Source organism: Vanellus vanellus (genome assembly GCF_965231255.1).
Source record: "Vanellus vanellus genome assembly, chromosome: 15".
Taxonomy (NCBI): Eukaryota; Metazoa; Chordata; class Aves; order Charadriiformes; family Charadriidae; genus Vanellus; species Vanellus vanellus.
The window spans coordinates 14,232,848-14,246,107 of NC_138920.1; the positions used below are offsets into that span (position 1 = coordinate 14,232,848).

Below are 13,260 nucleotides of genomic sequence, written 5' to 3' on the forward strand. Positions count from 1 at the left end.
CGCAGGGGGTCAGACCGCTTCGGCCCCATGGGCTGGGCTGGTGCTGCCCCCCCCCCTCCTTGTCCCCGACGCGGCGCCGACGGGGATTTGATGTGTCAGATCCAGAAGAAAAAGAAAAAAATAAATATTTGGATTCTTTTTTTTTTTTTTTCCAACTATTCCTGTTCTTTACTTACTTTTAAGACAGGCTGTGCGCAGCAGGGTGGGCAGCCCCAGAGGCGGTGCTGTCACCCCCCCCTTCTCCTGCATCCCGTGTCCCCCCCCAGATGGCATCACCTCGTGCAGCCTCCCGGGAGCTGCACAAAAGGGATTACTTTAATTTCCCATAAAGCCCTAAAAATAAGGAAATCGTCACCAACATTTACAGACTGCGGGGGGAAAGGAGGGATGAGCCACAGGCACCTGTTTGGGATGGATCTGGGAAAGGCAAAGGCAGTGTCACCCCCAGCCTGGGGGTGAGCCAGGCCCCGCCCCTGGGGGCGAGGGGGGATTTTGGGGAGTGGGGACCCCACAGCAGTCCCATCTCAGCACTCGGGGTGGGGGGGGCAGAGCCCTGCAGCGTCGTGGGGCTGCAGCTGCGTGGTACCCACAGCCCCATCATCGCCCATCCCAACGCGCGCTACGAGGACAGAATAATAGTAAATAATAGTAGTAATAATAATAAAGATGATATATTTAAAGAAAAAAACCAACTCAAGACAAAATTGTAGCAGCAATTTCCCAATTTATTGAAACTGATTGATTTTTGCAAGTATGTCTAAGCTAAATCCCATCACAAAGTAATTATAATCAAGAGGCACACCTCCGGCATGCCCAGGCAGACGAGAAACCGGGAGATCAACTAGAAAATAAGGTCATATTTACCTGAACTACATTTACAGAAAATCAGTACAACACAGCCATGTTCTCCCACTGACTTCTGGTTACTAAAATCTCCTCAACCTCCCCAAAATATTAAACACATCTTCAATACAAACACAGGTTTATAATAATTAATATAAAGTCAGTATAATATAGAATATTCCCAGCAAAAAAAATAATCAACAATCTTCAAACACTGTCCTTTTTTTTTTTTTAATGTTTGTTTAGCTTTGTTTTTGTAGACAGGTTTAAAGCACGTTGAAAAATAAATATATATGAAAGCATACACACAGCACTCTTACTATGCAGAACTAAAAAAAAAAAGGCAGAAATTCAAAACACAATATAGAATCTAAAAAATAAAAAGAACCATTAAGTATGGCTTTCTTAGGAGTTGCACATGTCACAGAATGAGCTAAAATAAGATTATCTTTCATAATATTGCAAAAAATTCCAGTTTTTGCATTATTTTCATGGAGTTTCTTTCCTATAGGGCGATGTGCAAAACGGGAAGCATCGAGATGGGGGGTGGCCGGGGGGGGGGGGCTCAGCCCCAGCGGGAATCGGGACTCCCTCGGGGACACGCACCGAGCCCCCGTCCATCCCAAAACGCACCGACCCCCAAAGCAATGCGGCTTTCACTTTGGAAAAGCAAAGTATTTAAAGGCATGAGTGGAGAGAGAGGAAACAAAACGGGATCTAATGCTAGAGCGGGTTTCCTTTTGTATGAAAAATATTCCTTTCGTAGTCCAAACCACTGATTTTTTGATTAAAAAAAAAAAAAAAAAAAAAAAAAAGAAGGAAAAGGACAGTCACTTTGCAAACCCTCATGGGACACGTCCCCCTTTCACCTCCGCACAAAGTCACTCCGTAGCTGCGAGGCTTTAGGGTGACCTCAAAACATACCAAACTGGGCAATTTGTGATTTTTCAATGCAAGTTTTGGAAATAAGAAATGGGCGGAAGGCCACGCAAGAACCTCATCCGTCTTCACTGATCAAAGTACTCTCCAAATGCAACGCGTGTTCCTCGGGGACCTTTTCTGGAGGGCGAGGGCAGGACGATGCCGCTCGCGCCCTGTTCTGCGCGCGGCGGTCGCAAAGCACGGCTTGAAATGCTCTTTGTACTCCTGGCACACTTTCGTAGTTAAAAAGAAATAATAATAAAATTAGGATCAGGAAGAAATTGAGGGAGGGACATTTACAAGTATGTATGAATACTTAAAAAAAAAAAAAAAATTAGTCGCAAGTTATTGAGAGCAAGTTATCAATTTTTCACCTCTAAGGTGAAAAGTTAAGGGAGTTATTTTTTTTTTGAAACTAAATCTGTATATATATATATACACACACATATATAGATTTAGAAAAAAATTAAAAAAAGGGAACCTCAGTGAAGTATACAAAGCCCTGAAGGGAAATACAAAGACGAGACGCTAGAGGTTACTCGAGCTCGTGGTGGATAGAACAGGCAAAATTACTGGGTTTTGTTTAAATCTCAAAGAGCGGAAGTTTGCATAGGCAGTGGATCCGAGAGGAGCCCGAGAGGTCCGGCCGCGCGGAGCGACTGATGAAGTTTTATAAAGTTTCAGCATTAAAAAAAAACAAAACAAAACAAAACAAAACACAAAACCCAAAAAAAGCCCAAATTCCTTTTTCCAACCCCAAGCCTCACGAAGCACCTGCCGGAGCACGGAAGTTTAAAGACCGCTTCCTGCGCCTCCAAATCCGCACACCTCCATCAAAACAAAGCACTTAGAATATACAGCAGGTGTTAGAAAGGATTTTATTTGGTATATATAGTGTATGTTAGTAATATAGAAGCACGTGCTAGATTATAACGGTAACATTGTAAAAGTTAGCTTTTACGTGGATTTTCCGGTTTTCTCTCCTTTTTTTTTTTTTTTTTTGATATATTTTTTGCATCCTCAGCTCAAAAAAGCTTCGAAGTGGCCCTACTAGGAAACGCTTCTGAAAGCCACCTGCCTTGCTGCCCGCCCTTCGGAAAAAAAAAAAAAAGGAAAGACAAGAAAAAGAAAAGAAAATAATAATATTTCCGAAGGAATCGCAAAGTAAAGCTAAGCACCCCCTAACCCCCATCACAGAAACGGGGGGGCCAGGGCAGGGAGGGGTGAGGAAGAGGAGGACTCGGACCAACGGCTCCTGCTCCCCCTGGGAAGGCAGGAGAGCGGACGCGCACGCCGGCATCGGAGTGGAGGGGGGAGGCGGAATGTCACAGAAACTGAGGGGTTTTGAACGGTTTGTGTTTTTTTTTTTTTTTTTCTTTTTTTTTTTTTTTAAATAGATTTTTACATATAAAAAGCAAAGCTACAGATATCTTTTTAAGTACTGTATGTATTTGTCTACACGTAACAGGTGAGGCTGCAAGTTCAGGACCTCAGACACCCCCTATACCCCCCCTCCGTATGTACAGGATAAATGACAATAAATACAGAGCCCGCGCTCCGAGGGGCGAGAGTCGGGGTAAGGGAAGAGCGACTTCGCCCCGGGACCCCCACGCAACCGCTACGACTGCTGGAAAATGAGTATACAAAGGTCCAATCGTAAAACACTGGGTTTGTTCGCGTCTTTTTAAATACAGTAGGAGGGCTTTACAAGAAGCTAAAATGCAAAATTACTTTTTTTTTTTTTCTTTTTTTTTTTTTTTTTTTTTACAGTTTAATAAAAAGGTTTCTGCACAACCTGATCGCTCTTTTAAGTATTTAAAGAGGGTTATCCATTCTCACTGGCTAAAAGCAACAAGTCCCGCTTCGCTTTTTCAATCCTAAGGAGCAGCAGCAGACGGTGCTCGCGTGGCCCTGCGGAGCCAAACAGAGGATTTTAGGAAAGACGCACCTTTCCAAATCGCTGACACGTACCCAAACCCACAGACCAGGAGCCCGGGAGCTGCTGGGGGTCCCAGCGACGGCCATCGTCAGCGTGAAGCGGGATGACGCCCGCTGAGGAGGCGGCAAACGTTTGCAAGGAACTGCAGAGCCGAGAAAGGAATGGAACGCCATAAACCCGGGATGCCACCCCGAAATCGGGGAACGAATTACGAACCGGCTACTGCAGGTGCCTGGATCAAGGCTCCCACCGCGCTCCACCAAATCCCGGCACCGAGTGGCTTAAATCCTTCAAGATTATTTGCTTTACTGGGGTTTATTGTACAATATGCTTTTTATTTCCTTTGCTGGGTGGAACCAGGTTTTGGTTAAGGACCACCAGACCTGTAAGAACGTTCTCCGCCCCGCAGGGACCATCTGTCCCACCACGGGGGGGGGGGGGGGGGTGGGAATAGCACCTTTAGTCATTTGGCTTTCTGGTAACGGGTTGTCTTTCGTGGCAGGTTTCAAGATACCATCACCACAGACATCATGTAAAATTGCTCCATGGCATGGAAAGAGTGAGGTCTTCGGCTTTTTTGTTTGTTTGTTTTTGTTTTTAAAAGCACCAGAAGCAAAGAGGTGAAGGGTAAAACAAACTTCTCGGGAACAAGACACTTCCAACGCACTTTGCTGCTGTTGTCATTCAGCTGGAAGAAGGCAACAGTGGCCGATATGAACAAGGAGAATCCAACTACCTGGAGCAGCTCCACAGAGTCTGTTAGGAGACGCTGGGAGAGAAACCTGGTTCTTATTTGGAGAAAAAAAAAAAAAACCAAAACAAAACAAAGTTTATTTGAAAATTTACATGGAACCAGTGCAGCTAAAGCGGAAAGTCTGCGTCATGAATTAAGTACGTGTTATGCCTACCAGTGATGAACGAAAATCTTTAGATTGACGAGGAAGAACAATGTACCCAGGTGAGACGCCAGCCCCACCACAGTCTACGGGATGGGAGCAGCAAGATTTCCACCCGGATGGGGATCCCGGCTTCTCCCGTTTCCCAGTTCATCCTGCGCTTTGCTTAACGCTTCCTTTTTGCTACAGTTTGCATATATTTACGTAAAAGGCAGCTGAGCTAAAGGGAGAAAAGTGAAGACATTTGCGGAGAAGAACGCCAGGTAGAGAATTACCTGCGTCCCTTATAGCAAAGGGTGCTTCTGGAAGCACCAACGCGCATTTCGGCGACCGCGGATAACCCAGGCTGGAAGACGGGATGTGGGTAAGATGCCAGTAGGTCCAAGAAACGTCATAATCTTTCCGTCTTTTGATGGTGACTCTTTTGGAAGCTAAGAATCTAAGAAAAGAATTTGTAAGGCTGTAGTCTGACTCGCCTTTTGATCTATTTGGCTGCATATAAAACAATAAAAAGTCTCTTTAAACAACTTTGCAAAAGGCCTGTATCATCAAGGGAAGCCCTCCAACACGCGCGTCGATTTGCTTTCACAACGTTAGCTTGTAATTCCACTGCTGCTGGGATTTTAGCACACAGACAAGGTGTTAAAAAAACCAACAACCACTAAAAAAAAAAAACAACACCAAAACCTGCTTTGGACACAAAAAAAAATCTCCCCGGTGTTGGGTTCGGGGTGGGAAGGGTAGGAGGACTCATGCTTCACCAGCTTCCCCACGGCGCAGCGCTCGCACCTGCCGAAACTCTACCGCGCTCGCATGCAGCCTGGCTGGCTCGGCCGGCGGGGCGGCCGCGGTCGGGGTCCTTCGGGAAGGGAGAAGGGGGAAGGCGAAGTCAGTCGTGCCGCTGGAAGCGACATTGCTAAGACAGTATCCGAGTGGAACAGAGAAGGACTCGTTTAGAAAACACAAGAGTTATTTTGCACACATGGACGACAACAAGGCTACTTAGTTTTTTTTTCCAACATACTCCTTCCTCCCCCACCCTCCCTCCCCCTACAAACAACAGGGCGAAACAAAACCCCCAAAAAGTAATCCCTAAGAAATCCAGGTAAAATCCTTGTCGTTCTCCCCAGAGTTGTCCTGCTCCTGTGGAGAGTCGACATCTTTGTCATCATCTAAAATCACATCATCTTGTGACATTCCCACGTCATCCTTCCACTTGATGTCGTCGTCGTCTCCCATCTCCTCGTCTCCTTCCACTTTGATGTCATCCGGGTCTTCCATGTACTGGCCTTCCCCGGGGTAGCACTCGTCTGGAGACCCTTCTCCTCCGTTGTGGTCCAGGTGACCGGCTATGCCTCGGCCAGAGCAATCGGCACAAACTCCGTGGCGGCGAGAGCCGTGCTTAATCCCCACGCTGGCCGCAGACATGAACACTCGGTTGCACACTTTGCAGACGTATTTTTTATCTTTGCTGTGGACCTGGAAAAGGGGAACCATCAGAGAAGTTAATGCCAACGGAGACGGATCGAGAGCTGCAGGGAAGGACAGGCTTCCCCTGTCCTCCGCAAAGGCAAAACGGCCGCAGCCCACGGCCGCAGCCTGAGATCGTCACGGGTTGTCATTGCGAACTCAAACCCACCATGATTAATCCAACCCTGTAATGGTGTCATACAACGGAAAACCCTTTTGAGACTGCCTTTTGATCATCAAACTAGCAGTTTTAAGAGGAACTTTTATCACTTCATTACCCCCCCCCCCGCCTTTCTGTTTTTCTGGGGTGCAATAGTTGCATTGCACCACCACCACGAGGAAAATTTTAAAAAGGAAAAAAAACACCATCAACCCCAAGCGCAACCTCTCTGCAGACCAGAGCCAAACCACCCACGATCAAACAGGTGTTAATGTCATGTTAATTTAGCAGTTTCTCTCTTGATCCCACTGCTGCCAAGAACCAAAGGGTAGGAGCACCGTGAACGCATCCTCTATGTCCGGGGGAAAGGGGGGGGGGGGAGAGCGAGCAGCCGAATGCACTTCTAACCTTATTTCTGACTACTTTGGTGGCTGAAAAATGGTTTGTCACAAGTGTTTCTGTTCTATAAATCAAGCTGCATTCTATGTCCAAAAATAACAGCATATGGAGCTCTTGCACTTACAGAATAAGCGGTAAGTGGGAAAACGCTCAGCAGGACATCAGAAATCACTTCGAGATTCAAACTTCAGTCCACAATGAGTAAAATGACATACTTTGAGAGGCACAAAACCACCTAATCAAAGGTGAAATCTGTTGCTGGCTACTTTTTCCATGTGTGGAAGGCAAGGAGCTTGCCAAAGGAAAGAGCCAACCGGTGCAGTGAGAACACCTCAATTCCACAACGAGGAGCCTCAGCAAGTACAAAAATATAAATATATAATACCTATATATTCAATTTATTTATTTTTATACAGAATAGTTCAGTTGGAAGGCACCTACAACAATCATCTTGTCCAACCGCCTGACTACTATAGGGCTGACCAATATATATTATACACATATGTATTTTTTTATACATATATATATTCTTTATTTTTTATCTATACTAACGGCACACTGGGACAACCCAGGAGCTCGCCTTGGCCAGTGCCCCACCACCGGCAGTGATCAGCAGAAGACACTTTGGGAAGTGGTGTAGAAGCAGAGAAGGATCCACCCCGTACTACCCTGCTCAGCGACCAGCGATTTGGGGTTGTCCCGAGAAAGCTGTTTCCTGCAGACCATCCGCTACCAGAGCCTCTGGGCACATATGGCCAATGCCTAATCCCTTTTTTTTTTTTTTTTTTTTTTTTTTTTTTTTTTTTTTAAAAAACCTCATTTATTCTTTTCATGCTCACAGCAGCTTGTAGGAAAGGTTTTGCTGGTCAAACACACCTTGTGCGGGAAAGTCCTGCCTTTTATTTTAAGCCAGCTGCCTGGCGAGGCCGTTCCCCGCTCCCGCCCCAGCACGGGATCCTCCACCGCCCTGCGCTCATCGCTCACCCGCAATACCCAGCCGAGTATCTGGGCATTTGGGAAGAGCACAAATTGACCCGTCTTACCCCCCTCAGCCCTCACTACCGCAGGACGCTCGCTCAGGCTTTGCGACGCACCGGCCCCAGCCGCGCTCAAAGCCCGCGAGCTCTTCTGATGTGCTCGGGCTGCCGGTTCTCCTCGCTCTGAGCTAGTCCCCGCCAGGTATTCTTCAACTGCACCAAGCAAAGTCATTGTATTATTTCTTTTTTATACTACACGTAAGCTTCTCCCCCTCCCCCCTCAAAGCAGTTGGACAGGGCTGGTCAAAGCCACCTAACAGCATCTACCACTCATTGTCAAGTGTTAGAAGAATGATTTTCAGGCATCAAAAGCTGAGTAGGATTACAGAAGGTGGTCAAGGGTGCAGAGTAAAGGCTAAAAGAGCCACACAAAAAAAAGAAATTATCAAACAGGTACTAAAACGATGTGTAATTGAAGTGTCTGTTAAAAAAACCTGATCACTTCTCTCCCTCTTTTCCAACACTGACAGTTTAGTCAGTGTATTCGAAGTGAACCATATTACCGGATGCGGCTGAGCAGAAATTCATCTTATTTCCTCATTGCCAAATTAGCAATTATTGAACACAGAAATGGCGTTTGGCCCTCAGTATCTGAAAACGCCATTAGAAAGACAGTATTCTAACTGACTAAATACCAGTATCACAAGGGAGAGAGGGGAAAGTGTTGTGCTGAAAACATCCTAAATTTCTGAAAAGGATTAAAAACAAAAAAGGAAAGTTCTCAGAAATAAGATGACAGAGGCAACCAGCTGGCACCACAAGGTGTTCCCTGCTGCAAAACTACTAACAGACCGTGAAATCTGCGCGTGTGCAGCAGGACTAAGCTCACTGCTCAGATCTGCCTCCCGAAAACCAGAACCCCCCCAAGGAAACACAGAAGGGCCATGTCTTTTTTTTTTTTAAAAAAAAAAAAAAAAAAAAAAAAGCTGAAAACCTGGAGGTTATTACAGGGGTAGCGCTTCCTTCTGGACAGACTCTGCTCACTGCAACGGCGGCGCCAGAAACCTCAGTTTGTCCTCTGCCACCACACAGAATATCACTTGAAATGCGGAGATTTTAGAAAGAAAAATCATATTTTTACTTTAACGTTCCAATTCAAAGAAAACAAGCGTTTCTATTCCATTTTAATTTTATGTAAAGACTATAAAAATATGCTCTTTAATCCGAATTAAACAAACTAAAATAGTCCCTTTTGTCTTCGGTTATCAGTTGAGGAACTGAGCGAAACGAGGGGGTTTGGTGTGTTAAACCTACTTCTTTTTCCTACACGTTGTTTTTACAATGCGTATTTTTATTTGACGCACACCAGCATTCATCTTTACAGATTTACCTGAGAGCTGACAATTAAGCCCCGAAACGTCCGGCACATCGGAAATACGATGCCAAGACCGGAAAAGCGCAGGAATTCAGCAGTTAATGTTGCCACAAGCCCCTCGGACGGCCTGCACCACCCCTTTTGTAAATGAGGTCATTTGCATATAAGAAAATATGTCGTAGCTTTATTTCAAAAGAAACTTCAGATAAATAATGAAACCGGAATCTTTCTGGGGCCTTCCTTACAATAGCAGCAAACTCCCCCCAAATCCCTGTCCTTTTTCCTTTAGTGCACCCACCGCAAGGTACCTCCGAGTCATTTACGGCTCTTTGGAAATTAAAACAAATCGGTACCGTCAGGGTTGCACTTTTTTCAGGAATTGGCACTAAAAATTTGTATTTTAGCTGGTATTTTCTAAACTAGCTTCATTCCTCATATAAAAGAAGTCAGTGAGAGATTCAGACAGACATATATCCTCTCCTGGGAGTGTTCACAAATAGCCGATTTCGTCGCCCTGCGTGTGCGATAGAACTTGAACCGGAGACTCAACAGAACCAAGTCACTCACCCAGAATGATTCCAGCAGCAAAAAAAACCCCAAGAACTAAAATTAATTTGCAGCTCACCTCCATTTCACTCCTGGAGGGTACAGGGCATTCTCCTGCCTTCCCCACGGAACGTAAAGATTTGCCGACTCTCATTAGCATATTGTCCAGCAAGAAAAGGAATTGCCAATTTTGTTAGACTCGGACCAAGCGGCATTACTGCCATTAAGTGCCTTTGCAGGAAGGTATGCAAGGGGACGCACGCGCGTGCAGGACGGGGAGGAAGGAATTAAAGTTCTTTGTGGCTTTTGAAGAATTACAACTAGGAAAATAGTCATTCCTCTAAGCACACTTCCTCCAGTAAGATATTCTTTACGTTCGAAATTTAATAGATAATATAAATCTGAGATATACATACAGATAATATAAATATGGAAAAAGTTATTTAAATGACGCCAACAAATCAATTCTTAGTCACTGAAATGGTCAACACTTGTGATTTACCCCTTTTTAAAACTATCTCGCTGTGTCAGAACCTCACAGCTACCATCCCCAGTTTTTAAAAAAAAAAAATAAATTCAAATTCTCTCTACAAGCTTAATTAGACAGGCAACAGAGGTTGCTGGCGTGCATTACTGAAATAATTACCTAGAAACTATTTGCTCTTCCACAATATTACCTCTACACCAAGCTTTAAGAAAGCACTTCAGGGTGACAAATTAATTCTCCCCTGGAAAAAAAGCAAAATTTGGCTTAAAATTCTGTTTCTGAAGAAGCTGTGAAAAGCCAGACAATGGCACCAGCCAGCCTCCTGGTCCTGAGCAGCTGTTTTTAATAAGGCGTAACATTACTTTCGATAACTAGGCATTGCCAGACCAGAGCAGCTTTGCCTCAAATTCTTCTTGCTGAGCGACTTATTTTAAAGCTTTCCGCACCGAGTCATTCAGCCCATTAAATAAATAAATATCCTTTTCCATCCTGGAGACCTCATTAGCTCCCCTACCTCCCGGTCCCCAACGCCCAGGCTCTCGGGGCAGTCAGGGCTGGGCGGGAAGGAGAAGGATGCTCTGGAGGGCGAGCCTGGGTTTGGGAGGATGGCTCCGAGCGCCGACTGCTCCCAGGCTGTCCTGGTGTGAGCCCAACCCAGCCCAAGCCACCACGGATGTGCGACTGGGGAACCCTCCGGCGGAGCTGGGAGAGCAGCGGAGGTTAGCTCTGGACGAACAGGCAGCAAAACAGCTTTGAAAGAGGGGGAAAGATATACTGGAGAAGCCTTCAGAGGAGCCCCAGTGGGGAGAGTAAACTATAGACCTAAACCCGACGAAGTTCCCGTTATCTTTAACCTGAAGCCGTCGGCTGTTTGCACCCCGCGCCCGCCCTCTTACCAGGGTGTGCCGCTTCATGTGCTCCCGGCGGGTGAACTTCTTCCCGCAGATCTCGCAGGGATAAGGTCTTTCTCCCGTGTGGGATCGCATGTGTCTCTTCAGGATGCACTGATGCATGGCTGAAAAACTGCAGTACGGGCACTTGAACTTCTTCCTGATGACTGTGAACTCGTTGACTGCAAGAGAGCAAGCAAAACGCACAGATTACTTTCAGTATGTCTCAAAACGGTCAGTCTTCTCATTCACTATTTCACTATTAGTTCACTGTGAAATCACACTCTCACCTCTTAACCATCTACAATTTTTTTAATCTTATACTACATTACTGCACTCCCATTACTAAAGCTGAGAACCCCGAGTACCTTCATCAGAGCAGCTTTTGAACAAGCCAATACACAAACATTTAGCAACAGCCTGTAATACACATTGCCTAACGCTTGCTAAACGGCAAACAAGGAGGGCTGACAATCTGCTACAATTCTGATTCATTATAATGAATTATCTTCTGTATCACGATCTAAAATTCTAACACGATTACTGGTGGAAGAAGTGGCCAGCCGCGAACAGAAGACCACAGACATAACACCCCGGCAGTGCCCTGCGCTTCAGTTCTATTTATGAGGTGATACAAGATCATCCTCACACTCCGGGAGTATTTCAGTGAAGGTGCAGAGACGAAGGATTACGCAGGAGAAACCGGACAGTCACAACAAACACTCCACAATACCCAACTCCCACCGAGTACTACCATCGCAGCGTGGATACGGAAATACAAGAGGATGCATAATGTTGAATTACGGCATGACCCTTGCGAGACAACTGTATATAGCCCCTCACGGACTTTTTTTTTTTTTTCCTGTCCCCTCCGATCGTATTTTGCTGAACTAGAAAAGGGAAGAATCCTTTGAAGCCGTTCTGACACTGTTGATTCTTTTCTTCTTGTCATCTCCTCAGAAGCGCGCTGAAAGCGGACCCAGGGGACGCGTACAGCAGTGACAGCCCAAGGGTCTAATTTGCCAGAAGAATGCACATGGCAGCTGCCCCCGTATTTCCTCCTCCAAACAAAGTGAAAGTGCAATATGCAAAACACGGCAGGTGAAAACATAGTATTTGCTGCTCCCCGAGGACATCCACGCGCTCTAAGTGTGGAAGTCACCCTCCACATGGATCTGATTTTAAATCTCCACCTTCTAATAATTCTATTGCTTTCCATTAGTATGTTAATTTTCACCCACTTTTCTCCTAATTATTGTTATTTCTCAAAGCAATATATTGTTTACATAACGACGAGGGGAAAAAAAAAAGAAAGCAAGTTTAGTGAATCACTTAAGTACACTATCATGTATGTAAATGGTTCTCGGTAAACGGAAAGAGTTTATGTAGGAGAGCTACGGGAATAAGGGAAATATCAGACCTACTGTTATACGGCCTCTATCATACTGAGCGCTTCACAGTATTTTTAGATGCTTATTGAAACGTCATCTCCTACAACTGCCCTACTGGCTGAACGCGTGCTGCGTGCCCTCAGTACGCCGCAGACAGTGCCCTGGGAGTTACACTGGACACTGAGGAACGGCTACTTAAAAATGGCCTTTTTTAAGAAAGTCAGTAGACCCGTGTACTCGGTGTCACTTAATGCCCAATTTGGAGTTTTTTTCCCCCCCCTTCTGTTTTTAAAATTTACTTTGTCTTGTATTTGCGATACAGACAAAACAGTGTGAAAAATAACTACCTCTGGCACTCATGTAAAAGCGCAAATGACACAACGCTATTAAGAGACACCTTTAAATAACACCACCCTTCACAATCAGAACAAACCTTTCAACACAAGCTCATCTTGGAAAAAGTATTCTAAGAAGTTTCTTTAAAAGCATGGTTCAAGATCTTAAAAGCTGCCGTGATTTGAATTCTGTCTTAGCATTTGTTTCGACTACTTGGAATTAAACATACGCTCCACATAGACAACTTTGTGGAGAAAATACTTCCTTTGATTAGCAGTTTCAATTGGATCTAATATTCTTATATTCTTTTCTCGTACTCCTAACTCACTCCTTTGGGCTGCTCAGCAGCTGTGGTGGTCCACCCCACAGGTGATTTTTTTTTGGCGGTTTGGTGGGGTTTTTCCAGCGCATTTGTAAAGATGTCATGAGACTCTGCTAGCCCAAGGGGCGGGGGAAACCCCACAAAAAGAGGCTGCTCACCTGGGCTGTGGCCGCAATACGGATGACAGGGAAAGTGAATGCTGCAGAATGTTTTATTCACCCGCCAGTAAAGATTACTCACCGCGATGAGGCAGAGTTTTGACGGGCTGGTTTCAAGTGACCGTGCACTCGCACTGCTTTGGGAACCTC

The 13,260-nt window shown here is 45.3% G+C and overlaps 1 protein-coding gene across 1 annotated transcript in view; it reads right to left on the minus strand.

Moving 5' to 3' along the window:
* Positions 1-4,515: 4,515 nt before the first annotated feature.
* The window catches only part of ZBTB46 (zinc finger and BTB domain containing 46), a 54,857-nt gene continuing 46,112 nt past the window's right edge, over positions 4,516-13,260 (minus strand). Inside the window, exons 7-8 of the mRNA XM_082491041.1 lie at positions 10,910-11,085; positions 4,516-6,078 (exon numbers count right to left, since the gene is read on the minus strand). Coding sequence (XP_082347167.1) covers positions 5,692-6,078; positions 10,910-11,085 — 563 coding nt within the window. The 3' untranslated portion in view covers positions 4,516-5,691. The remainder of the gene's footprint in view (positions 6,079-10,909; positions 11,086-13,260) is intronic.